The sequence below is a fragment of the Cyprinodon variegatus genome, unplaced genomic scaffold (assembly GCF_000732505.1).
Source record: "Cyprinodon variegatus isolate N-32 unplaced genomic scaffold, C_variegatus-1.0 Scaffold115, whole genome shotgun sequence".
NCBI classification, from domain to species: domain Eukaryota; kingdom Metazoa; phylum Chordata; class Actinopteri; order Cyprinodontiformes; family Cyprinodontidae; genus Cyprinodon; species Cyprinodon variegatus.
This window is the reverse complement of record NW_015150568.1, coordinates 1,208,906-1,233,574: the sequence shown is the minus strand read 5'-3', so window position 1 is coordinate 1,233,574 and position 24,669 is coordinate 1,208,906. Positions and strand designations below refer to the sequence as shown.

At 35.5% G+C, this 24,669-nt stretch overlaps 4 protein-coding genes across 4 annotated transcripts in view; 3 read left to right on the top strand and 1 right to left on the bottom strand.

The window, feature by feature from the left end:
* The window catches only part of LOC107085069 (nucleolar transcription factor 1-like), a 16,425-nt gene extending 15,303 nt beyond the window's left edge, over window positions 1-1,122 (top strand). Inside the window, exon 16 of the mRNA XM_015375213.1 lies at window positions 383-1,122. Coding sequence (XP_015230699.1) covers window positions 383-436 — 54 coding nt within the window. The 3' untranslated portion in view covers window positions 437-1,122. The remainder of the gene's footprint in view (window positions 1-382) is intronic.
* A 974-nt stretch (window positions 1,123-2,096) lies between these two features.
* On the top strand, window positions 2,097-9,437 carry LOC107085082 (putative upstream-binding factor 1-like protein 6). The gene is made up of 16 exons (XM_015375229.1): window positions 2,097-2,288; window positions 2,378-2,553; window positions 3,102-3,179; window positions 4,112-4,267; window positions 4,353-4,417; window positions 4,510-4,570; window positions 4,716-4,747; window positions 6,711-6,852; window positions 6,930-6,971; window positions 7,428-7,490; window positions 7,792-7,826; window positions 7,908-8,097; window positions 8,180-8,227; window positions 8,307-8,378; window positions 8,497-8,565; window positions 9,221-9,437. Exons 1-16 carry the CDS (start codon window positions 2,258-2,260, stop codon window positions 9,254-9,256), a joined length of 1,296 nt encoding a protein of 431 aa, XP_015230715.1. The 5' UTR covers window positions 2,097-2,257; the 3' UTR covers window positions 9,257-9,437.
* A 3,294-nt stretch (window positions 9,438-12,731) lies between these two features.
* On the top strand, window positions 12,732-18,689 carry LOC107085078 (ataxin-7-like protein 3). Its single transcript, XM_015375223.1, has 7 exons — window positions 12,732-12,949; window positions 13,044-13,077; window positions 13,153-13,276; window positions 16,493-16,625; window positions 17,880-18,051; window positions 18,301-18,435; window positions 18,677-18,689. Exons 3-7 carry the CDS (start codon window positions 13,226-13,228, stop codon window positions 18,687-18,689), a joined length of 504 nt encoding a protein of 167 aa, XP_015230709.1. The 5' UTR covers window positions 12,732-12,949; window positions 13,044-13,077; window positions 13,153-13,225.
* A 1,423-nt stretch (window positions 18,690-20,112) lies between these two features.
* LOC107085077 (ataxin-7-like protein 3) overlaps window positions 20,113-24,669 on the bottom strand; it is a 5,344-nt gene continuing 787 nt past the window's right edge. Inside the window, exons 2-6 of the mRNA XM_015375222.1 lie at window positions 24,652-24,663; window positions 24,521-24,543; window positions 24,346-24,391; window positions 22,258-22,338; window positions 20,113-20,318 (exon numbers count right to left, since the gene is read on the bottom strand). Coding sequence (XP_015230708.1) covers window positions 20,239-20,318; window positions 22,258-22,338; window positions 24,346-24,391; window positions 24,521-24,543; window positions 24,652-24,663 — 242 coding nt within the window. The 3' untranslated portion in view covers window positions 20,113-20,238. The remainder of the gene's footprint in view (window positions 20,319-22,257; window positions 22,339-24,345; window positions 24,392-24,520; window positions 24,544-24,651; window positions 24,664-24,669) is intronic.

Genomic DNA, 24,669 nt, shown 5'->3' with positions numbered 1-24,669 from the left:
TTAAATGGAATTACTGAAATCAATCTACTTTTTCATGATATTCTAATTTTATGACCAGCACCTGTATATTGCAATAAAACATGTTCCCAGCTGTTCACAGACACCGTATCCTTCCCAAGCTAAATGACAGTTGAAAATTTCCTTGCTTTCAGTTCACGTTTTCATCCTGAAATCACAAAAAAAATATTTCCCATTATGGCATTTATTGAATAGAAATAATTCTGATCTAAAAACTACTAACGTTGAGTCTAATTTGTCACACAATGAGGAAAAAAGGTTGTATAATAAATAGAAATACCTGTTTTATTTATGTATAAAATGCATTTTAATTAATTTACCTGATAAATTTCCTTATGTTTGATTATCATGTTTTCATCATTAGGTGGAAGAGTCAGAAGAGGAAGAATGCAGCGACATGTTTGACATGTATGATTAATAACAGACAGGTTTTCCCTTGTTAAATCCATAACAATGATCAATGAACTGGTTTCGGTCATGGAAAGCCCAAAGAAAACACAACCTGGGACTCTGTGTAACCAAAGATCGTCTGACCTGCTGAGAGACCTGGCTGCGCTATCGGAATATAGGGATGGACTTGATGCAATGAAGGAAAAAGGAATTTCCCACTTGGTAGACTTTCTTTAGAAAGAATTATGTCTCCATTGTGGACCTGTAAGCCTGTAGTCTTGACATTGTTCTCAGATTGTTAATCAACTTCAGATTAAAGTGAACACCTTTAATGAAGCTTTGAAAAAGATACCTAAAAGATGAAAGGTAAAAAAAGATGCAAATGGTTAATATTCTTTGCTTTTTTATCTGGACTTTATTTTATTTATATATATCTTTGTGTTGTTCATTGGGTCATATGTTATAGATTTGTCCGCTACTATGCTCAGTGTAAAAATAAAATCATTTTCTTTACACTATTCTTTTTGATTTGCTTTTCCAGCTGAATGGTCCTGGATGTCCCATTAGATTCAAGGGGGAGAAGAAATACTCTTCTTTAAAGTTGCAAAAAGTCATTTTACCAAGTGTTTTTATATAAACTACAGAACAAATCAAAGCAAAGAAGACGCATCTTAAGTCCACTTTGAAAATCCTTTGTTAAAATGAGGTAATGAGCTGGAGTGCTGAATTACAAATCTATTTTAAAGGTTCCGAAAAGGAACATCCTTGATTCTTTTGAAAACAGTTTTATTAAAATATTCACTGTCAGGGGGCCAACTGCTTTAAAGGCTAAATCAGCTCCTGCTTGTTGGAGTGTAACATTTTTGTTTCCTGCAACAGTGTACATGTTTGTCTTTTTTGGGGGGATATTTTGTTTTTGTTTTTCTTTACTGGTAATTGACTCTTAAAACCATAACAATGATGAATACTTATTTTTTATAATTTAAGTTAGAAAAGTAAAGGAATAAAATCCCTACTGATTGTCACAGCCTGTCAGATCGGTTAAGACAAAGATGCATTGTATAAAATAAATCAGGTGAATGGATGAGTGTAATGAACCTTAATGTAAAAGATAAAGAAGGAATTAATTTTTTTTTTTTTATTATTCAAAATAAAGTGGATGGGATTAACTAGTATTTTATGGGTATCAGCTCAATGGAAGTAAAGGAAAATACATAAAAGATTGCAAATCTAAAATTGTTACATTCTATAATAGTAAATTAGAGGCAGCATTTATCATTAGCTGAAAGGCTGGCATAAAAGTAGGAAGGAAGGGATATAGTTTTTATAGGATCAAAAGGAAAAGGGAGGAACAAGATTAAGATGTGGATGTAACTACATTATATGTGGGAAAGTGACCACTATTGTAACGTCAAAAGGTAAGCAATAAAGCAGATACACGAGACGGTTGAAAATACAGTATTTAAGGAAGCAAAATAATTAATCTTTTAGGACTTAGGAATTTACATCAAGATAAGCCAAATTCCACACCAGTAGGTGGCGACTATGCTCATTCTACAGTGCTTTGCCAACCATTAATAAACTAGTAGAACAAGAAACAACTTTTTATTGGTTAATTTTTTTAGCGCTCTGGTGACGTTTATCAGTTCTACGTTTTGATTGGACTTTCCCACCGCAAGGTTCCGGTTTTGAGCAAAGTACCCTTAGGAGTGTTTTCAGAACTGTAACGAGAGACATGTGGATGGTATCAGTCTTCTGGAGGTTTTAATCTGCTCCTTAAGCTTACTAGCTCAGCTACGTGTTTTAACACTTTTAAAACTTTTTAAAGGAAAGACCCTTTGGTTTAAAAATGAGTGAAAATGAAATGGATGCAAATTCTGGTGAGTAAATTGAATTGGAAAATGAAAATACTCTTTTGTTAAATCAATATTAACCGATTATTTTCCTTGTATGTGTGTATTGGCTATAGAGTGGAGCACTGCAAACATCCTGAAGCTCATTGGTTCTATTAGAAGCAACATCCCAGACAGTGAGAAGACGAGAGGTTATCGTATCGCTCTCTCTGCTGTAGATTGGGATAAAGTAGCGTTTCCTCCCTATTCTCCTGAGGAATGCCAGAATAAGTGGAAAAGTGTGATGATGAAGGTGAGCTACATGGAAACGGTCAACTCATCACGAATTTAAATCAAACTTATTCATATATAAAACAATAACTCACGAGGGAAATGAACAGAGCTACATTGCCCCCTTTGGGTAACATGACATCAATTTATTGAAACTTTATTTACACACACACACACACACACATATATATATATATATATATATATATATATATATATATATATTAGTTGACGATATATATATTAGTTGACGATATATTATATTAGTTGACGATTATTTCAATAATCGATTAATCACGATTAATTGTTTTTTGGCCCTAGTGGATACATTTCTCAATAAGAACTAGATTCTATTTTCTGGCCATTTAAATTCTGAAGGTTTTTGGCTACACAGGCAAAAAAAAAAGAACATTGTAATATTGGGGGGAAAAAAATCTTTCCACTTGATATTCAACACTATTTTGTTTTAATCTAGCACAGACACACCTAAAAAAATATATATACTTAAAATAAGTAAAAAAAAAATCATTTCACTGTATGGAGTGTGATAAATGTGTTGTTTCTGTTTAGATGCGCAAGTTTCGGAGCCTCACAGAGCTCGTTGCCGAAGCTGAAGAGGCCATTTGTGATCCTTTTAACCACAGAAAGGTAAATGTCCAATGTGCAATGTGTCCATTGCTCTTAAATTGATTTTCAGGTCCAGTTTAAACCTGTCCCCAAAATGTGACCCATATGATTAAGTCAGAAATCGACGCCTCTCAGTAAGCTGCTCCAAGACTTAATGTAAAATCTATTGAAATTATCAAAATCTTACTTTAGATGTAATTCCTTTGTTTTCAATTTTGAACTCAACTTTCCATTTATTTCTGAGACATGTCAGGATGTACATCTGCCACACCTGTGTTGTTTGTCACTACCCGATCTGTCTGGAAGCGTGATCCATCCTGCGCATTTCTTCTACTTATATACGTTCTAGCTTCACCATATGATCAAGAGCAGTACTGACAGCAGGTGACTAAAATTGGTATTGAGAGGTATATCATTATAGTTCTCATATTAGATCACAGTCAAGAATGTTCACCAACTGATCCAAGTAAAAGCATCTCAGACCACCTCTGAAAATGGTCACTTTTCATTGTTTTAACATCTGATTGTTAGTGCAGTCCCATTCGTTGAGAGTGCATGTTTGTGTCAGGTCTGAATTAAACAGAATAGCTTTACTGATTTATAAAAACCTGGTAATATTTAACATCTTTCTTTGATAAGAAATCCTGTGTTTTTAAGTTGATTGTGCCAGAATCTTGTAATGCTGATGTGATGCTTTTTGTGGAACTAGTTTCTTGTTTATTAAAACTGAAATCATTTACATGGTCTAAATGGATCCCATTTTTACACAAAAATATATATTCTGATCTATGAAATAATAAAGTCAGTTAAAGTCTGCTCTAATTCAGCCTTAGATCTAAAACTACAAGTTCTTATCCTGCTGTAATCTGGGAACTGATTCAGTTCCCAAAATGAACTGAACAGCAGCATGTTTTGCTTCTTTGTCATGATTTCTACTTTTGATTTTCTTGCAGATCTACCCAGAGTTCCCCAAACCCCCTCCTCATCCGAGAATAGTCTATTCGGGGAAACAGTTTTCTTTGATAAAGCAGAAAAAACCTGAGTTGAGTTTTTCAAAGATTGCAAAGAAAGCATTCAAAATGTATGACAAACTCCCAGATGAGCAGAAGGTAAGTCATCTAGAAGTTGAAATATAATGAAATTAAAGAGCAGAATGGCTGAAAATGTAACGGATTCTTTTACTCTATGCTCTAGGTTCAGAATAAGAAGGAGCACGTCCTTGCACTCAAGAAATACAGGAGAGAGATGCATAACTTTTGGTAAAAAAAAATAAAATAAAATCCCTGTCTGCAAGTTTGATTTAGCAAAACTGATGGTCTAAATTTATATTGTGAACCATTTTGTTTTTCAGTAAAAAAAACAACCTACCTCCAGTTAGGACAACTTTGTGGAAAAATAAATCCTATTTAAATGTAAGACTTTCATTCAGGACATGTTGCCTGCATGATTTACTGGATAAAAAATGTAAATGCGGACTTAATCAGTTCCAACTGCAGATGATCTTAGGTGCTGTCCATACTTTTCTAAAACTATACCTTTTTGTCACTTTTTCTATAGGAAGAAGATGGTCTGCCTAAAAAACCACCAATGTAAGCAACTCTCCTTATATTTTGCATCTTTATTTCATTTAAAAAACATCAGACTTTTCTTAAGGGTGTCATTGTGTTTATGTTACATTCATTACAAGAACGAGTAAAAAAAAATTTTTTCTGATGTGGGTTTATTGATTTGTTTCCTGCAAAGCTTACCTTTTTGGGATCTTGGAAAAAGCTGAAAGTATAAGTTTTCACTCCCTCTAAGTGAATATTTTCACTTATTTGAGACATTTATTGGTGTATTAGAAAACATTATATTTAGCCTGAGTAGCCGAAATGAATGAACAGAAAATAGGAACTAAAGCATAGTATACACTTATTATTATTATTATTATTATTATTATTTCATCCACTTATTGCTTTAGTCACAGTTAACAGAGGAAACACAGAAAATAGCTGTTCATGGGTCATTATTTATTACCCAGCTCATTTAGGGTCATTTCAAATGTCCGTCTATCACTTTAAACTTCTAAAAAAAAAAAAAATTATTCCTGGAACACATTTACTGGGCTAATTTGAAATTTTTGGACAATAAAAAAATGTAAGTATCCTTTCAAGTTACGAGCTCCTCCTATTTGAAGAAGTCTTGCTTTAAAACATAGATTTCAGTTGTAAAAATGTTTATTAACCCTCTCAGGCTCAAAATAAGTTGTAGTTGATATTTGGAGAAAATGACCATATGGGGTAATCATATACAATTCAGACTTTTTTTTGAGAGAGACCTTCACATGCAATGAATTCTGGGATGTTGCAGATTTGCAACAGTGGCCCGGAGTGATAAATTAGCACTGAAGACTGAATCTGATATGGACGTTAACTTTATTTGAATGTCACAAACAAAAATTAACAAAACAAAATTCGAAAAAAAAAATTCTCTCATAAAATTAGAGACAAGTTTTTCTCAAACTTTTTCTCCACCGACATCTCAAAACCTCTTGAGAAGGACGTTTCTGTTAAACTGTTGCTCAAAATATAGGCAAACTAGTAGATAAAGCATGTAGCATCCACTGGTACCTGTTTGGGCACACGTTGTGAATCCACAACATTGAAATTGAGATGTCTCTGGTGAAAAACCCATAGGATATAAAATCTACTAATTGGCATGTGTCATATCTATACACAGTCATGATTCATCTTATGTAGTATTGATTTCAAAATAATGGAAATTGGTGGTGATACATGAAATTGGTGCTTAGAAAATCTGTTACAGTGACACCAAGGACTCAGCTATGCTGAAAGTAAGTCAGCAGTGACATCTGGTGAGCTGGAGAGAAACTGTTTGTTGCAAATGCACAACTAAGTCCTTCTGTTGTACTTCTGAGTAACAAAGGCTCTTAAAATATGGATGTAGAGTAATTAGCTAAGTGGGATTTAGCTGTTGCAAACCTGCATCATCTGCCTGGAGAGTGTTTTATTAAAATCTGCTTTGAAATAGCCGGCTTAGTGTAGAAAGGTATAAATGTTGCATAACTTTTATTTAAAATCCTTCCAGCCACAATGCAGAGCTGAAAAACACCCATTTAAAGTGTAAGTGATCATTTCTCCCTGATTTACCAAACTTGATATCACTCTGATTTCTGCTCCTGGTGTCGTTACTCGGATCCACCTTTAAGCAGCTATTAGGAACAATTAAAGGGTCTTTTTAAGATTGCAGCTGATTGCTTAATCTTTTTTTCCTTACACTTATAGGTTCCTTTTCTAACACAGTTTGCAATATATAGCTCTCTTTTGTTTTGTTTGTTTTCTTTTCTCATTTTATGTTGTATTTGATTTGCATAAAGTCAAAATATTTTGTCGTTTAGGAATATTTTGAAATGTTGAAAGCTAAGTTTGGGTCCATGTAGAACTGAGCCACAGTTTTTTTTTGTTTATTTTCCTCATTATTTGCAGATAAATTAAGTAGCTGATTAAGGACTCTGGGTTTGTCTAATGTTCTTTGTTTTTCTTATTTCTTCAGAAACGGTGTGAGTCTGTTTTTCAAGGAATATACTGAAGAGCATAAGTCTTCATCTAAAGCAAATGCGTTCAAAGTTATGAGCGAACTCTGGAAAAAATTGAGTGAAACGGAGAAGGAGAAGTACAACACGCGCTGTAAAGAGGTACGTTTAAAAATATAATGTGTATTTTCTTAGGAGCTGTTAAAAATACACAAAAACATTTTTTATTACTGTTTCAGATGAATATTGAGTATAATAACAAGCTGATGGAACATCTGGAGGTAAGTTAAGAGACTTTTCTTGAGTTGTTGGCAGAGTTTGGCTGAGTCAGAACGTCCGCCTGTCCTCTAAACCCCTCAATCACTATATAGATCAGGGACTATATAGTGGACTTTATAGTGAACTCGGTTAACTGACCGTTCGAACAGCTGGTCACTACTTTTCGCTCCTTGTTGGTCACATAAATCTGCCTCCCCATATGGTGCCCGCTCCATCTTTATTTGTCACCTCTGACGTGTAACGACAGCCAATGGTGACAGCGGGCCGCTGTGACAGCAAATCCCATAATACCTTGCGATTAGAGCTCTCCTTGCGAGGCATTCTGGGGTAAATCTGCTTGTCTAGTGACCACCAATGTGGGAAATTTCAACCCCACTACTTTTTCATCCACTCATTTAAAATGCCGTAGACACCATATAGTGCACAGCCTTTGTGTGACTTTTTGTTTGTGTCCTTAGAGGTTTGATGCGATGGAGAGCGAGCGGATCATCAAAAGAGGAATCAAGTTACAGAAGTCTTTGGTAAGATAACGACTTAAAGGTTTCCTTTGTTACAAAATGAAGAAATGTGTCACTTCCCTGCATATGGATATTGTTTTTTAAAGTTGTCGTTTGAGCTGAGATGAATTTCAGGGTGACATTTTACCTGTTGACCGTTGTTCATATTGTAAACAATCTGTAAGCCGTAATCTTCAAAGTACAATAAATAAATAAAAAGTTAGAGGGGTATGAATACTTTGGAAGAGGCTCTGCCGGTTGCTATTCTGCATTTTTTTATCCGACGTTACTCAGTCCTAAAGTCTCTTTTGTCATTTCTGTGTAGAGGGCGTTGCCAGGCGAGCCCAAGATGCCAAGCCAGTAAGTAAAAAGCTAATTATCATAAATATTCTTTAAAAGATTCAGTTTAAGTAATTTTTTTTTTTTATTCTATATTTTCAGGTCTGTGTATGTGTATTTTGTCAAAGATCAGATGAAGATTTTGAAGGAGACAATTTCCAATTACTCAGATCGTATGGTTAAAGTTAAGAAACTGTGGCAGAAGCTCCCTATAAGGGAGAAGGAACGTTACAAAGGACAGATTCAAGCAAACATGGAAAAATACTCAAATGACCTGAAAAAGTGGTTCAAGGTATTTAGAAAATGTCCGTCTTCACGCTGGGTTTCTAAAATGTTCTGGGAAGTAGATTGACCATTTTTCCCTCTCTGTGCAGACGCTGACCCCAGAACAGCAAGCTGAATATTTAGAACAAAACCCCAGAGTAAGTGTTTCACAATTCCTGTTTCTAAGGCTTCTGAACTTCATTTTTTTGGGAATACATTTTAAATCTGGTGTTGCAGAAACGGAAATTCCTTGATGCCCAGAAAAAAAGGGTGTATGACAGGGAGGAGCTACTTCAGTCTCAACCTTCAGTAAGTTGGGATGTAAATAGAGTTTTTATGCTGATGGGGACATTTTGAGAGATGTTTAATAAAGAAAATTTCCCAAATCGACTCGTAATTTTGTTTTCTTTATTTTTTTGGTACAAAGGACTCAGAGGATGAAGTCATGCGTGATGTCAGCATTGAAAATGAAGAAGATATTTGGAGCTATTGTGAGGTAAAGCTGATGGTTCCTAACATAAATTAGTAGATAAACTATTTCACTAACAAGTCCCAACTACGTGGAACCAGCTGGTGTTTTTTTCCACAGCTTATTTGATCTTTTATTACAGCTGCATAATTTCAATCTGTCAAATTTCATTTACTTACATTTATTTTATTATCCTTTTTACACTGTATTTTTCCACTTTACAAAGTTGAGGTGCACACAGTGGGGGATCACTAACGATTGCTCTTTGCCGAATCTCACCCCATCATTCAGAGATCCCTCAGCTCTTAAAGACAGCTTTCCCATCGCCTTTGTGTCAGTTTTTAGGGATTTTGGAATTAAATAACTTGTTGATCCTAAGATTACACGCTTAGCTGTACATCCAAAGTATAAATTACGAATTGAATATGTTTTATAAGAATTGCCGCCAATTGATACCAATGTGGATTCTGTTTTTTAATATTTTTTTTTTACACCCCCACTTATGATGCTTAGATCAAAGGCCAGAATGTTGAGTGTTTCTCCTTGAAATTAGGCTAACATCCTAAAATATGACTTTATTCAAATGTATTGTATGCATCATTAGTGGGGCTGCTCGTATGAAAGGTCTGTATGATCAGTGATGTTTGCACCAGTATGCTAATTATGCCTTTCCCTTTCATAGGAGGAGGATGGCGAGATGTTTGAGATGTTATGCTAACAGAGCTGATCAACAACAAACACTGGAATAGAGTTAAAAGGAAAGCTTAGGTTTTCAGACGCATCACCAGCTAAATTTCATAGGATAAAGAAATGCAACTAGAAGGCTGAATAAAGCCACACTATTCTCTTTTCTGGGGTCGGGTGTTCGCTACATGACACGTTTACTTGTGAAGACTTACGCTATGTTTTATAGCTTAAGGCTGTTCCTGACTGTATCCACATTGCTATGACTTAAAGCTGCATTCAAATTGTCTGTCAAAATATCTGCTGTCAAAGAGGAAAATTAGAATGTTATTTTTTATTTTATGGAACTCTCTTGGTTTAAATTCTTTCAACGGAACAACTTATGTTTTATAATAGGTTTTTGAGAATGTCAAAAAAGAAGAATTGCTATTTTAATGGATGTGATAAATAAAAAAAAAAATCACATGAAGGCATTTGAATGTTTTTATTTTAATAGAATGGGGCATGAATGAATGAATGAATAAAAATACCCTAAAGATACTGGGTTGTGTGTGTGTGTGTTATTTATATATATATATATATATATATATATATATATATATATATATATATATATATATAATGAAATTAAAGACTATTTTAAAGTTGAACCGCAGAAGATTACCAGATCTCGGGATACTGTGTAGTTCTAAATGAAAATAATGCATATTTAGAGTAAAAAGAAGTGGCCTCTTTAAAGTAAGATGGAAAAACTGTGATCAGCATCATAATAGAAAACTTTTCTAGAGCAGGAAAAGGACCTCGACAAATGGTCATTAACATCTGTTAATCTGCAGATCTCTATGTACAAATGTATATTTTTAACAGATACAGAAAGCAAACTGCATAGCATAAACTTCTTGATCAGCCAGGTCTCCCTCGAAAAAGATTTTATCTCAAGGGACTTCCTGGTAAAATAAAGGTTAAATAAAATAAAAAAGAAAACTGCCTCATATGGTATGGCTGTACACACCTTTGGGACAAATATGCCATTTGGGAAAGAAATGGTGCATGACCACATCAAGAATATGTCAGATGTGTATCTAAAACTTTTAAAGTTGATCTAAACTATTTTCCTATGAGAAGATTTAATCTTAATGTTTCTACATAAAATGTTTTAATATTTAAATAACACTACAATCCAGTCCAATAATTTTTTCCTACACTTTCGTATTTTCATTTATCTTATTTTACAACACTGTCATTTATGTGTAATAACTTCCTCATTCAAAACCGTTTTATTGTGTGCCTCACTGAATTATTTCTGCACCAGCATTTAGAATACTTAATCTCTTGAAAGAAATGGCTCAATTTGTTTATTTTTTGTGAGTGTGTCTGCAAGGGCGTCATAAATGTTTGTGGTGAAAATATTTTTTTGGTTCCCCACTGGTTTGAGATCCGGTGAGTTTGAGTGTTTTGTACATTTTAGGACATCCTCAGGTTTCAGGTAAAACGTTGGAGAAAAGATTATTGTTCCCACTATAAGCTGACAACTTCTCCTCTTCAAACTGTGCTTTACCAGCTAGAAGTAATCGTCACAAGGTTGGGACACTGCTCAGGAAGGAAAGCACATGTCCGGCTGCAATACTAATTTGGCTTGTGGAGTTTAAATTATGCTAAATTATTGTTTTTCTTTAATTATACAAGCGTATGGAGTATAAGCAAATGAGGAAAAGAGAAGCCAAGAAAACTCTGAGACTTAATTTCTGTTTAATCTCTGTCTCTGGTACATGCCTTAAAAACAAAATTTTTTCCCATGAAGCCTAAGCTGTCTGTTGTACAGAAAGTTGAATGTTGTGGATGTATTACAAAAATTTTCAACAATATTCCCAAAAAGTTAAGAAACAATCCACTAGACTTTGTTTACAAGTTTGAAGACGTTTCGATTCCCACCCAGAAAGTTTTTTCAATTCAAAATGTCAGGAATTGGGAAAAAAACTTCCTGGATTGGAAGCGAAATGTCTTCAAACTTGGAAACAAAGTCCAGTGGATCGTTTTTATTTTCTAATTTTATGGAATGACTATGACATGGATGACTGAGAACCTTCAGCATTTTGAACAATAAAGTACAACTTAATACAAATATTTAGTTGAATCCATAGTCTGACTTAAATTATGCATAAAACCATCTGAGTTTATATTTGCCTAAAAATCACGTGGTGATTGTGCTTTATATGTGCAATATATCTTATAACTATCGTATTATAAGTGTAGAAATGCTCTATCACATTTTAATATGCTCATTGTAAGGTTTTATAAAACTTTTTGTTTCCAATGTAAAAAAGGCTCCAAACCAGTAAAATTATAATTTTTTTGTTATACTTTAAAGGTTATCATGACGCAATTTTAAATTTATCAAATTATTAAATTCAGAGGCTTAGCCAGAATATTTTTATAAGGGTGGCCAGGCATTAACCAATGTACACTTAGGGGTGGCCGAAACATCCATATTCTCTAAAAAAGACAAACTATACTTTCCTACAGCCTTTGCTGACAAATAGATGCATATATTTAGAGTAAACAACCGTGCTTTCTAAATAAATGGTATAGTGGATAAAATTCTTTCAGTTTTGAGTTCTGGGGCTTAATCTTTTCCATCGTCATTACTTACCTACTTGTATCAATAAACATTCTGCATAAAATTGATATTTACAAACACTAATATCTACATAAATTGATTATTTCATAAGTTTTTATTAAAATTGTTATTTATCTATGATTTCACTGGACTCCCTGATAACACAAAATCTAGTTTTGAAAAGAGCATAAATTCTATATTTATCATCTTTGATGTTGGTATATTGATGTGTATAATTATCCACAAAAAATTTCAAATTTTTGAATATTCACTTGAGAATATTACTGCTGCCACCATCTATATTAGAGGGGGAAATAATGGTAGGGGGGGCCAATGATTGGGGCCCCCCATCTAGCTTCGCCCCTGATTAAATTGTATTTAAAAAATGTAATGGCAAGTTGAATTGAACATACTATGAACAGGATGACTGTGCTGTGATAATTACAAGGGATGCATCGATGAGACTGGCGATCCATTGCTTCTGTCTGATATTGTTGAATATTAGTGCATATTTGAACATACATGTCTTCAATTAGGCTGTTCAAGTAGAATTTTAACCATGTACATGAAAAAATAAACACCCATGTATTTTATATTTATGTTATTCGGTGGTGGGGGGGAGAAAAAACAGCATGAAGGCAGCAAGATAATCAGTGCGGCACAGGAGGGAATTGGTGGAACTAGCGCAGAGATCGATTGCTTCTGTCTGATTCCAGTAAAGATGGATGCCTGTCGAAATAGGTAAATAAACTTAATTAAGGTTTTTATGGGAACGTGGTTGCGATAATCCCTGCGGAGAAGGTTTTATTTTGGGAAATAAAAGCAGTATTTTCGCTGGCGGGTTATTTTAGAGCAAACAGGGCGGCGGGTAGCCGCAGTGCAGCAGTGGTGTGTTCAGGGACGTGCTGCCTAGCTACCGTTGGATGTTTCTTTAACTGCGAAGCAATTAAAAATATATATTTGTGTCGCTGCTTTTAAGACCCCCTGCTGTGCATCTTTGCCCACCTCCCTTGTAGCCATATTAGCTGTTGACGCAGTCCTCCTCCTGTTTATCTCCTGGTATTGTCGGCACCTCCAGCCTGTTCATAGCCGCTCTTTGTTTTCGTCCAGGTTCAAGCTAAGCTCCTTTCATTGAATGGTTGAAGCAGCGCAGTGTTTGGACTCTGCTGATAGCCTGTGTTTTGTTTTGTGTGCTTGTTCTCAGGTTGTGAGTGTGTTAAGCGACTCTCTGCTCAGTGGTGAGTATCTGCATCCCATTCCCAGTGAGTGACTGTGGTGTCTGTGCTGCTAACTGTGCTTCTCTCCTGCTGCAGCCCAGGTTTGGCCAATGCTTGCTGCGCTACAGCATGACCACAGCAACGTCTGCTCATCTGGTGGATCTGGCAAATGAAAATGGAGGAGCTTTCGGTGTCCAGCCTGGACAACAGCAAGCTGGAGGTAGTTTGCAGGAAAAGCTGCAATTTGTAAACATAATAGTGCTGTAAAGAAACATTTGCCTGGTTTTATCTTCTTTAAATTTAAATGAATCCAGAGGCGTAGCCAGAACATTTTTATAAGGGTGGCCAGGTAATAACCAATGTACACTGAGGGGTGGCCGAAAGCGGGGTTAAACCAATTAAAAATCAGCGGGGTCCGAATAAAGAAAATCATCAACCAGTAAAGGTCTGGAAACATTTTTAATTATAATCTGTTACCTTAAACAGAATTTAACATTGAAATAAAATGAGTTGTTTATGCATCCAAGTTATACATTAACTTATTAAATTAAAAAATAGAAAATTTTTCTAGCCTAGTAAACTAGCCCCACCCGCCAGAGGCCAAAATAATTTTTGCCTGCGTGTTGGACTAACCTCGATCAATGCCCCAGGCCCTAGAACTGACGGGCCAATCACAAAGCAGAGATGCGGGCGGGGTTTTGAGGGCGGGACGACAAAGCTGCACGACACAGTAGCATGTGAAGCTAACGGCAGCCAGGGCTAACTGCAGCCCGTCTGCAGCGGCCCTCTCTCGGCATAGTTGTGTGTGAAGGACCGCTGGCTCTGATGGCGATTTTTGACGCAGCTTTGGAATCAGTTTTGGAATGATTAGACTAGCAGGAAGAGGCTCTACGCTCATTCATTTTTAAGAAGGACGAATTCGCAGTTTTACCAACATGCTGTTTGTTTACACTCCCCCACCAGCTTTCTTTCGCGCTTACTACGTCACAGTGAGCTGCGCTCATTGGTCAGAGCGTTGGCTAATAGGCACAGACAGCGGTTTGAAAATCAACGGGTTGTTCTCATCAACAATCTTCCGATATTTCATTAATTGGGGCCAGACTAAATAACACATTTAATCTCACATTTAATTTTGTTTACCAGGCTAACATTTTTCCATTTTAAAATCTAAAGTGTTCTTTGAAGTAGAGGACAATAATCATTCAGTTTGGTATATAGACAATTTCCTAATTCACATATTTTATAAAACACCTGAAGTGACTGTTTGTTATTTTTCTTTCTTTTTTCTGGTTTAATGAGAGCAGTGGGCTTTAGGCTGCCCTGCAAGGCTTTAAACCTGGGTTTGAATGGAGACAAAGCCATTCTCAAGTACATATCAAGGTGCTCATTTTGAGCCTGGATTGATATTTATTATTGATTCTGTTCAAGGTGGAGAATCCTGCTTCACAGCAGCAGGTTTAGCCAGACATACTCTAAATGTTCAGGCTCCGGTCCGGCCAGGTCAAGATCAGCTATTGCAATCACACCAAACAGGGAAAAAAACAGCAAGAAGTTCTGGGTTGTCAAATTAAAATATAGTAACAACAAATTAGAGCATAATTCTTATAGATTTTTTAAAAACTAACACCGTTTATTTAAAAGATTGGATGCAAACTATTGGTACTTCAACAGACCAGGATGCAGATTTCTCATCTCCATCAGAAACCGCACATATGCTGGATGCTGATTTGGGTTTTTTTAAATATTAAATTAAGTGTCCATTTCTGCATGTTTTGCTCCTACAAATTTAATGATGGTATCGCACATGCTCTCTTCGAGCTCCGAGGATAAGCCAGGCGCAGCAATATGGGAGGAACAGCAGAGGCTGTAGGCTTTGCGTTGAGCAGGAGGTCTGGAGCGCTGTGGGGCGGAGCGGAGACGGAGGATGAGGGATTTCGGGGTAACAGGAGAAGCGGCGCAAGTGACATTTAGACACTGTTGTCAGACAACGTGTGCTAAATGTTTTAAATCAGGTTGGGTCCAGATTAGCCAGCAGGTGGGTCCGGATCAGAACTGCAGTCCGCTAATCCGTGACTTCTGATCTCCACTGTTCTAACAGGAAAATTAACGAGCAAAACATCCATATTTTCTAAATAAAGACAAAATTTACTTTCGTACAGCCTTTGCTAAGAAGTAAACGCATATATTTAAACATTCGTGCTTTCTAAATAAAAGGTATAGTAGATAAAATTCTTTCAGTTTTAAGATCTGGGGCGTAAATCTTTTCCATCGTCATTAATTCCCTACTTTGTATAAATAAACATTCTTTATTAAATTGATATTTCCAAGTACTAATATCTACATCAATTGATGATATAATAACTTTTTATTAAAATTGTTATTTATCTATGATTTCACTGAAGGCTCCCAAATGACTTACAGAGACACATTTTCTCTTTACCCAATATAACACAAAATCTAGTTCTGAAAAGAGCATGAATTCTGTATTTATCACATTTGATGTAAGTATATTGTTGTGTATAATTAACCACAAAAAATTGTAATGTTTTGAATATTCCACTTGAGTGTATTACTGCTGCCACCATCTGTATTAGAGGGAACAAATGGTAGGGGTGGCCACAGGGGTGGCCAATGATTGGCTAAGGGTGGCCATTGCCACCCCTGGCCCCCATCTAGCTCCGCCCCTGAATGGATCAGCTCATCCAAAATCTTGTAATATCGCAAATGGAAGCAAAAAAATTTCACTCATTTCAATTCAAATGTATCCAACCAACTTATTGAAATGTAGGATTTCCCATAGTTTGTCATAGATTAAGAGTGGAAAAACAAAAATTTTTGTTTAAATGTATGACCAGGAATAGTGGTTGATAATATAGCATCAAGATATTTTAAAAACATAATCTATAAATAATCTCCAAAAGCAACGAATCATGACTCAGTCTAAATAAATTCGGCCCGAAGGAAATATGACTCCATCAACATCTGTCAGGAAGGGATAACAAAGCCATTTCTAAGGCTTTGATACACCAGCAAGCCATTCTTCACAAATGAATGCATTTGGAAAACGGTTCAAGGAGTGCAATACCTACTAAAGTTACTCAAACAGCAATTTGACAGCTCATCTAGGAGGTCACCAGTCCTCAGAACATCTAAAGCTCCACAGATTGCTAATCCTTAGGGCTAACAATGGATTAACAATACGAAAGACGGAGCACATAAAGTTTGTAAAGTTTTCCTCCTTTTTATAAAAAAAAAAAAAGTAAAATGTTTTTGCAATAATTTTAATAATTTATTTCTGGTTATATCTCAAACATGTGTGAGATTAGGAAAAAAAAAAGTAAATTAGTATGGGGTAAATACTTTTCACATCACAATAAAACTCGTCAGACAAATTGCAGAGTTCCTTATGAATAGAAACACATGTCCTCCCTGGCAGGCCCTGGCTCAGGACATCCTGTCTGACCTGGTGGAGGATGCATGCCTGGGTCTTTGCTTTGAGGTCCACCGGGCTGTGAAACAGGGCTATTTCTTCCTGGATGACACGGACCAAGAAAGCATGAGGGACTTTGGTAAGGACAATTTATTTTCCCTTATTTGGAAAAAATAATGTTTTCCCTTTCTTAAAGGGAAATATTCAGAATATAGGAGACTGTCAAATGAAACATTAAAGTATAATATTAACTAGGGCTGAAACAATTAATCGGACTAATTGTGTTTAATCAATTATTGAAATAATCGTCAACTAATTTAGTAATCGATTAATCGTTAAAGGTATAGAGGACAATCTTTTATTTCCTGGTGGATCATCTAAATAAGTCGTCCACCTGATTTTCAATCATTTTGGTGATGTGTTTAAGCAAGGACACCCACATGCTATTAGCTATCTTTTTCTGCCCATGTGCACTTCCAGGTGTATATCTGTGCTGAGCTACGGTTTCAGACAGTCATTGAAGCTCACCTTTCTCACCCTGATTCTTTGAAAATGGCTGAGGGTCACAAGAGAAGAAGTGTCTATGAAGTGTATGAGAAGAAAAGGAGGGCATCAAAATAGGCAGACACATCCCGGAATGCTTTGCGCAGAGAGCTCTCGTTCCCTCTCTGTAGCTGGTACAGGGTTGTGCATTTTTTTAAAGTGGAGAGGGTCTTTTACAAAATTCGCGAAAATTCTTTGCAATACCTTTGACTGCAGTTGAGAGGCTATAAAGTATAAATTGCATTGGCATAATCTTATCCTACAAAACTAAAGAAAATCCGAGCTTATTACTGATCACATTATTTAACCTAAATAATGTTATCAGAAAGAAATACCACATACAAAAACAGTTGTACAACATATTTTGAAATCCGTGACTAAGCATTTTTACTTTACTCTCCAAATGTAATTGTTGTTTTTTTGTTTTGTTTTTACTTTTAACAGTCCCTCCATGACTTTCTGTTTACCTAATATTTAAAAATGATTTGACACAAAGGCCATTTCTTCTTCCAAGTTCTTCTTAAAGATAGGAAAGACAGTGTGTTTTTTTTTTTTTTTTTTTTTTAATTAGTCGGGATATGAAAACAGAAAAATAAAATTTGCTTGCCAAAATTATCTCAATTATTAAACAGCTGGAACAATTAAAACCATGGCTGAAAAAGGATTCAGGTCAGATAATAATTGCACACAGGATAACACTAATGTAAGATTGATGTATTTATTTTTAATGGTGCCAGAAAACACACAACAAATAAATATTCCTAGATTATAAGCAGCCTTTTTCCTAAAATCTTTAAGGTGAGATTTTGTTGCAGATTTATTCAAAGTGCTTGATTTGTACCTATTTCAGAAATTGTGGACCAGCCTGGCCTGGATGTGTTTGGCCAAGTGTACAACCAGTGGAAAAACAAGGAGTGTGTTTGTCCCAACTGCAGCCGGAGCATCGCTGCCTCCCGCTTCGCCCCACACCTTGAGAAATGTCTCGGGATGGGACGCAACAGCAGCCGCATAGCAAATCGCAGGTCTGTTGAGAAAACGGGAAGCTCAAATTAGCATTGTCTTGGTTGTTGATATATTCTATAAGTGTCTCATTAAAAGGCTTAGTTACCCCACTGTGTATCCAGAGAGATTCACATGTAGAATTTGAGTTGTACATTCAACAATATATTTTAGCACTAAAACTATGACATGGTTTCACAATGAATTGTGTTTTGTTTTCAGCTGTAATTCACTTCCAGTTGTTGCTTGTTTCGTCTCTCACTGTTTCACAGAATAGTTACTGGTAACAACACCAATAACAAATCAGAGAGTGACCAAGAAGATAATGACGATGTCAATGATAACGACTGGTCCTACGGAGCAGAAAAGAAAGGTGATGTGCTGGAGCATCTTGATGTTCCACACAAGTTTAATCTTGCAAATCTTGTTTTTTTTTTTTTTTTTTTTTTTTTTTTTTTTTTTTTTTTTTTTTTTTTTGGGGGGGGGGGGTTAATTGTATGCTTAATTATTTTTGGAGCATTTATTTATTTTTGTATTTATTTTTAATTATGGTAGCATTGGTCTTCCATAGGGTGTTGGTTAGAGTTTTACAATTTTCTATAATCGACTTGAAACCACCTTTCTCCAGGAGTTCCATCTGTCTTTTAGGGTCTGCTACTAACAGCTTTAAACAAGCTGACGGATTGCATTGAGAGCATCAATAAAAATACATTTTACAAATCTGACAAAGTGTGACCCAGGGATGTCAATCTAAAGTCCTCAGGGGCTAGTATCATGCAACTTTTACATACGTCTGTGGTTAAACATAATTGAATCAAATGGCTTAATTAAAGCCAAAATGAAGCTCTGCAAAGTCCTGCTATGGACCATATAATTGAGGGTATCCTGAAGCAGACATCTTAAAGTTTCAGGACACCTGTCCTCGAGGACTGGAGGTCTGACACACGTGGACTAAACCTTAATAGAAACCATAAATGCTTTGCTCTAAACAATTATATCAAAGCTCTGACTGTATGTTTGGGGTTATCATCTAATTGGAAGTCTGTTTTCTCAGTCTAGGGTCTTTTGAAGAACAGGTTTGATTCAAGTATTTCCCTGCATGTAGTTTCAGTTCAGAACATAACCCTTCTTTAAACCAAGTATAGAATTGCAAAAAAGATGAAGAGGATGAGGTTTGGGCTCAAAACACAAACAGAATCTTTTATCTATTTTTGAAAAACTACAGAATCTTCTTGCATTTATTAAACAGCCACAAAGGAGTGAGATGTCTCAAAACAAAACCAGACTGAATTGGTGATTAGTGTAGCTCTTGTGATAAGGGATGCCCCCTACTGGTCACTACGTTCTAGTTAAACAATTACAGAGCCATCTGACAGGTTACAAATCATTTATTATGCTAGACAGATGAAAACAAACTGAGCCATGAGAGCAGCAATTGGACTATTAGAATATTTACACTATCACATCACACCAAGGACATATGTGGCCCTTTACAATGTAAACATAATACAGAGACATATTTGAATGCTAAAAAAAACAAGCAGAGTCTATCCACTGAAAGACAAACCAAAAGAAACCTGCTTCCTGCAGGCAACCTGCCTGTTTCCAAAATTAGAGGTTTATTTACTGGACATTTCTAAACCATTTTCCTCAGGTGAGCAAAAACAGAGCTGCTCACATTGTGAACTGAAAATCTACAACCCCTGATGAAGAATGGGAAAACAAAAGACAAACCATTTTTAATGATTGTCTTTGACACCAACTCTTAAATAATCAAATTTACTTTAAAAAAAACAAAAGAGATTTCAGCTCACCTATAGCCTGATCTTTTCTTTCTTAAAAAAAAAAACAATGTGTGCAGATATTTGCACTAAATACAACTGTCTGCACTCAGCCAATGAATCGTTCCTTGATTCTTAAGGTGTGCAGAGAAATTATACACGATACTCACTATTTAAAAAAAAAAAAAAAGGGAAAACATTGTTTGGTTCAATGATTCTGTGATTAAAACTAAAACAGATCCATTAAGAACAAATTGAGAGTTCAGGATTGCTCCTGCAGAGCAGCAAACACCACAAATGTCACCGATAAGGTCAATGTCAGCCGGCTCGACTTTAGGAACCGAAGCTGAGGCGCTCCTCCTTTCCCTTGTTTTCTCTGCCTGTGCGCGTTCATTTGCACAGTTCAAGGTGTGTTTGCGGCCAAGTGCATTACTGTGAGAAAGCCTCGTCTTTCATCAGCATGCGGGGACTCTCCTGGTTCTCTATACGACGTCTAGGACCCATCATGCCTGTGCAGAAATAAAAAGCAGGAAGTCACTCATTTGTTTCTAGCATATGAAAAACAGTATTGTCATTAAAGATCTGACTAATTGTGCATCATAATTCAATATCTAATTATTGCTAGCGGGAAATCTGAAAAATAAATAACTGTATAGGATAAATGCAACAGTTGGTAAATTGGCAAAAAAGATTTGTTTAAATCGTGTAATTTTCTAAGTGTAAAATAAAAATCACATCAGAGGCTACATTTTTATGGAAGCCCATTTCCGCCACATGAAAATCAAAAAATGCCAAATAGAAAGTCATAATTATGAGACACAAAATCATAATTATGAGTTAGTCATAATTATGACTTTCAAAGTCATAATTATGAGTTACAAAGTCATTACAAAGTCATAATTTCGGGCTAAATCTCATAATTATGACTTTGACAGTCGTAATTATGACTGGATCTCATAATTACGACTGTCAAAGTCATAATTATGAGATTCAAAATCATAATAATGAGATACTGAGACATAATTACGACTTTGAAAGCCATAATTATGAGATACAAAGTCATAATTTTGAGTTTCAAAGCATTAATTATAAGATACATAAGTTTGAATGCCAAATATCTCATAATTATGAATTTGAGATTCGAAATTGTGACTTTGAATCAGAGATGGGGGATCTGGAGTCATCAAGTCATCTCTATGTCATGTATTTGTTCTGACCAGGTGAGTCCAATCTGCACAGGTTAAACTAGATTGGACTCACCTGGTTCAGTAGCTGGGAAGAACAAATACATGACAAAGAGATGACTTGTTGACTCCAGATCCCCCATCTCAGCTTTGAATCTCATAGTTATGACTTTCTAATTAGCATTTTTTAAACTTTCATGTGGCAGAAACAGGCTTGCATACATTTTTGTAGAATTTAACATGGTAACGTTTTACACTTTTTAGAGGGAAGAAGATTATTTTGGTGCAGAAACCAGAGAAACAAAGTCCCCTACAAGTATCCTTTTTCAGTGATTAAAATAAGTTTTAATAAACTGGTAAATATTTATGTAAAGGCATCCATTTTTAATCCTAGTAGCAAAAATATTAGTTTTTAGGAAAAAAATTGATTAAAGAAATATGATTTTTCATTTTAAAACTTGCAATGATTGTCCCTGTGCCTAACAGTAAGCATGACGCCATTTCTTACACATTTATCCTTCAATTCAAACTCAGTGTTTGTTGCTGAGAAGCTCAGCCTAATCTGACCATAACCCTTAGTTCCAATTAAAGGTCCTCCAGGATTTAACTGATTATTTACACTTGTGATGGAAGGTCTGAATACATTTGATTTCCTGATAAGAGATTCCATAAAAGCCTGTTGTCTCTAATGGTTGTTATGGAGGCTTGGAGCCACTAAGATGCCGAAGTTCTCTGATGAGAAGCTTTGGAAACTTTTTCCCTTCCTTATCTTCCTTGGTAGCAAAACAAACCTTCAACTTTTCCATCTATGGATATCAACACATTTCTGTTTTTAAATTAAAGTTGTTTTATTGCCCATCTCATTTTTAGAGTGGTTAAAGTGAACAATATACCCTAGAGAAATAGACATTTATGGATTACAAAGTAAAAACTCTTCTTTACTGATTTCAGCAATATTTATAGCTGTGATTCTGCAATAAAAAGACATTTCACCCATTTTTGGCTGGGTTGTCATTATGATTAGAGGGTGTGGCATACATTGGACTAATGTATTTAAAACTAACAAAATCTAAGTAAAACCGAGAACTTTAAAAAGTAATTCTGCACATACAGATACAGTCCACATTAAGATTTTAACTGCTTCCTCCATTCTACTTACAATGCAAACTGTTGCACAATAAGCAGCTCTGTGTATCAACCAAAATAAAAACAAATGCTGTTTATCAGCTGCAAACCCATATTAAAGATTACCCCCTGTCCCTACCCACAGGCCTTGAAGAGGCAATGTACGAGTCTTTGGGCGTTGCATGAGCTTCATTGTCTTGATTGGTCTTACTTGCTGTACCTGTGAAACAGTTGGATAAAAGGCAGAGCTGGTGAAGCTAGTTGAGAATTCCAAAGCTCATCAGGGCTTCTGTACATGTTCGAGCTCAAAGTCATTTTAGACTTTTCTAGAACCCTTTGTAGGCTAACTTTAAAGATATAATGGAGGATTTTCATGATTTTTTGAAAAGACCATCCCTCTCCACTTTAAAAAAAAAATACACATACACAACCCTGTACCTGCTCCAGAGAGAGAACACCTTACTAAACGTGTGTGAGAGCATGCACAAGCCCATTTCTCCTCGTGCATGCTCTGTTTATAAGTTGCTGTTTGCATCGCTCATACAAGCTTACTTCCAAAAGAGGATTTGCAATATTACACCATGTCAGACTCACCACCATGTTATGCTGAGAAATACCTCCCCTCTCGCACGCTGATGAGAAAACGGATTGAAATACGTATGAAAAGGGAACTTTTAAAGATATTATGTTTTCATATTTCTTATGCATGGGTGCCCTAAAATTGAGAGTTTTGGTAGACAGATAGATGCCAAGGAATACCTCCCCTGTCGCAGGAGCATGCATCGCACTAAACTCTTGCATATTGATGGGAAAAAAGATTGAAATATGGGGGAAATTTTAAACATATTCTTATTGATTTGTCAGAAATGATATGGAATGGTGTCGATAGAAAAAGCGGAAATTGCTATCCACTGAGCAGAGAACATATTCATCGGACACTGACTGTAGCTCATCGACTAAAACGTGTCTCTATACAAGTAAAAATCATATTCATTCAAATTTATCCGTCCACCAAAACTATACATTTTAGGGCATCCATGAATAAGAAATATGAAAACATTAATAATATGTTTAAAAGCTCTTTTCATTCATATTTCAATTTGTTTCAGTCCTTCAGTGTGAGAGAGGGGAGGTAATTCTGGGCAGCCAGGTATTTCTCAGCATAGGGTTAGGTGAAAACAGTGAAAATGGGGACGAGCACATAGGACGGCCTTACGTGAACATATCACCAGAATGATTGACAATTAAGAGGACCACTTATTTAGATGATCCACCTGGAAAACGAACATCCTCCAATATACCTTTAAGATATAAGGACATGTGCAGATAGTTCTGTAAGGGTTAGGGATTTAAAAAGGGAAACTACAAACATTACTGAAGCAGCGGGGAGATAGATGGACAGACTGAGAAATGCATGGATGGATGTCTGGACAAATGGATCAATAATTGGAAGCATAGATAAATGGGTAATGGATGGACAGGCAAACAAACAGATAAATGGGAGGATTGAGAAATATGACTTTGAGAGATTGCGATGGAAATAAAATCTAAGAATACAATTAATACTGAAACACTTTAATTCCATTTTCTTTCTTATCCAGATCAGAAAAGAATAGAACACATTTCCCCTGTAATGGAGCTCTGTCCTTTATGTTACATTTCATCTTATGCTATGCTATAATATAAACAACCCTCTTTCTTTGTCTTAAAATGCTATTTTGAATTTATTTCATGATGGGTGTAAAAATTTGTAGAAAGTTTGCCATTTTCAAGTTATTTTATATTGTGTAAATTCTAGAACTTTCCATACAGACTGTATTTTTTTACTTCAGAATATGAATAGATAAAAAAACAGAAGCACGGGCTGAACATGCAGACAGACACCATTTAAAGAACTTTTGGGCAACGTTTCACTGACAATTTAAAATTATCTTTCCAGTACTTTTCTAATCTGCGATTGATAAATTCCTGAAAAATGTCAAAAGTTTGGGGTCGTTGACAATTATTATCTTTTTCACAAGAGTATAAAACCCAGACTTGGTCAGGGTCAAACTGGTACACACCTTTTAATTATAAACCTTTCAGTATGAAGGTCTTTTTGAATCAAATATTTGTCTACTGTAATTGTGAATTTGAAGTTTTTAAGAAAAATAAAATAGAGGTTTTGTAATCGTATATTTTTATCTAACTTTTATGATTACAAAAATAGTAGTAAATGTTTACTTACTGCTTTTATGCTTAAATGATTTGGATCTTCTTGGTGAATTTGGATTCTGAGGATAAAAAAGAAACAAAGAAAAGTGATTATATTTAGTCCAGATGGAAATTTCTTACTTTATTCATATTTTCCATAACAAACAAAACAAAAACAAACATATTTATGCAGGAGGGAATAAAAGCACCTTGTCTGACTTTCTTTTCTTTGCTGTAAAAGAAAAACAAGCAAACATAAGAACAAAAAAAAAAAAAAAAAAAAAAACAAGATTTGCAAGATTAAACTTGTGTGGAACATCAAGATGCTCCAGCACATCACCTTTCTTTTCTGCTCCGT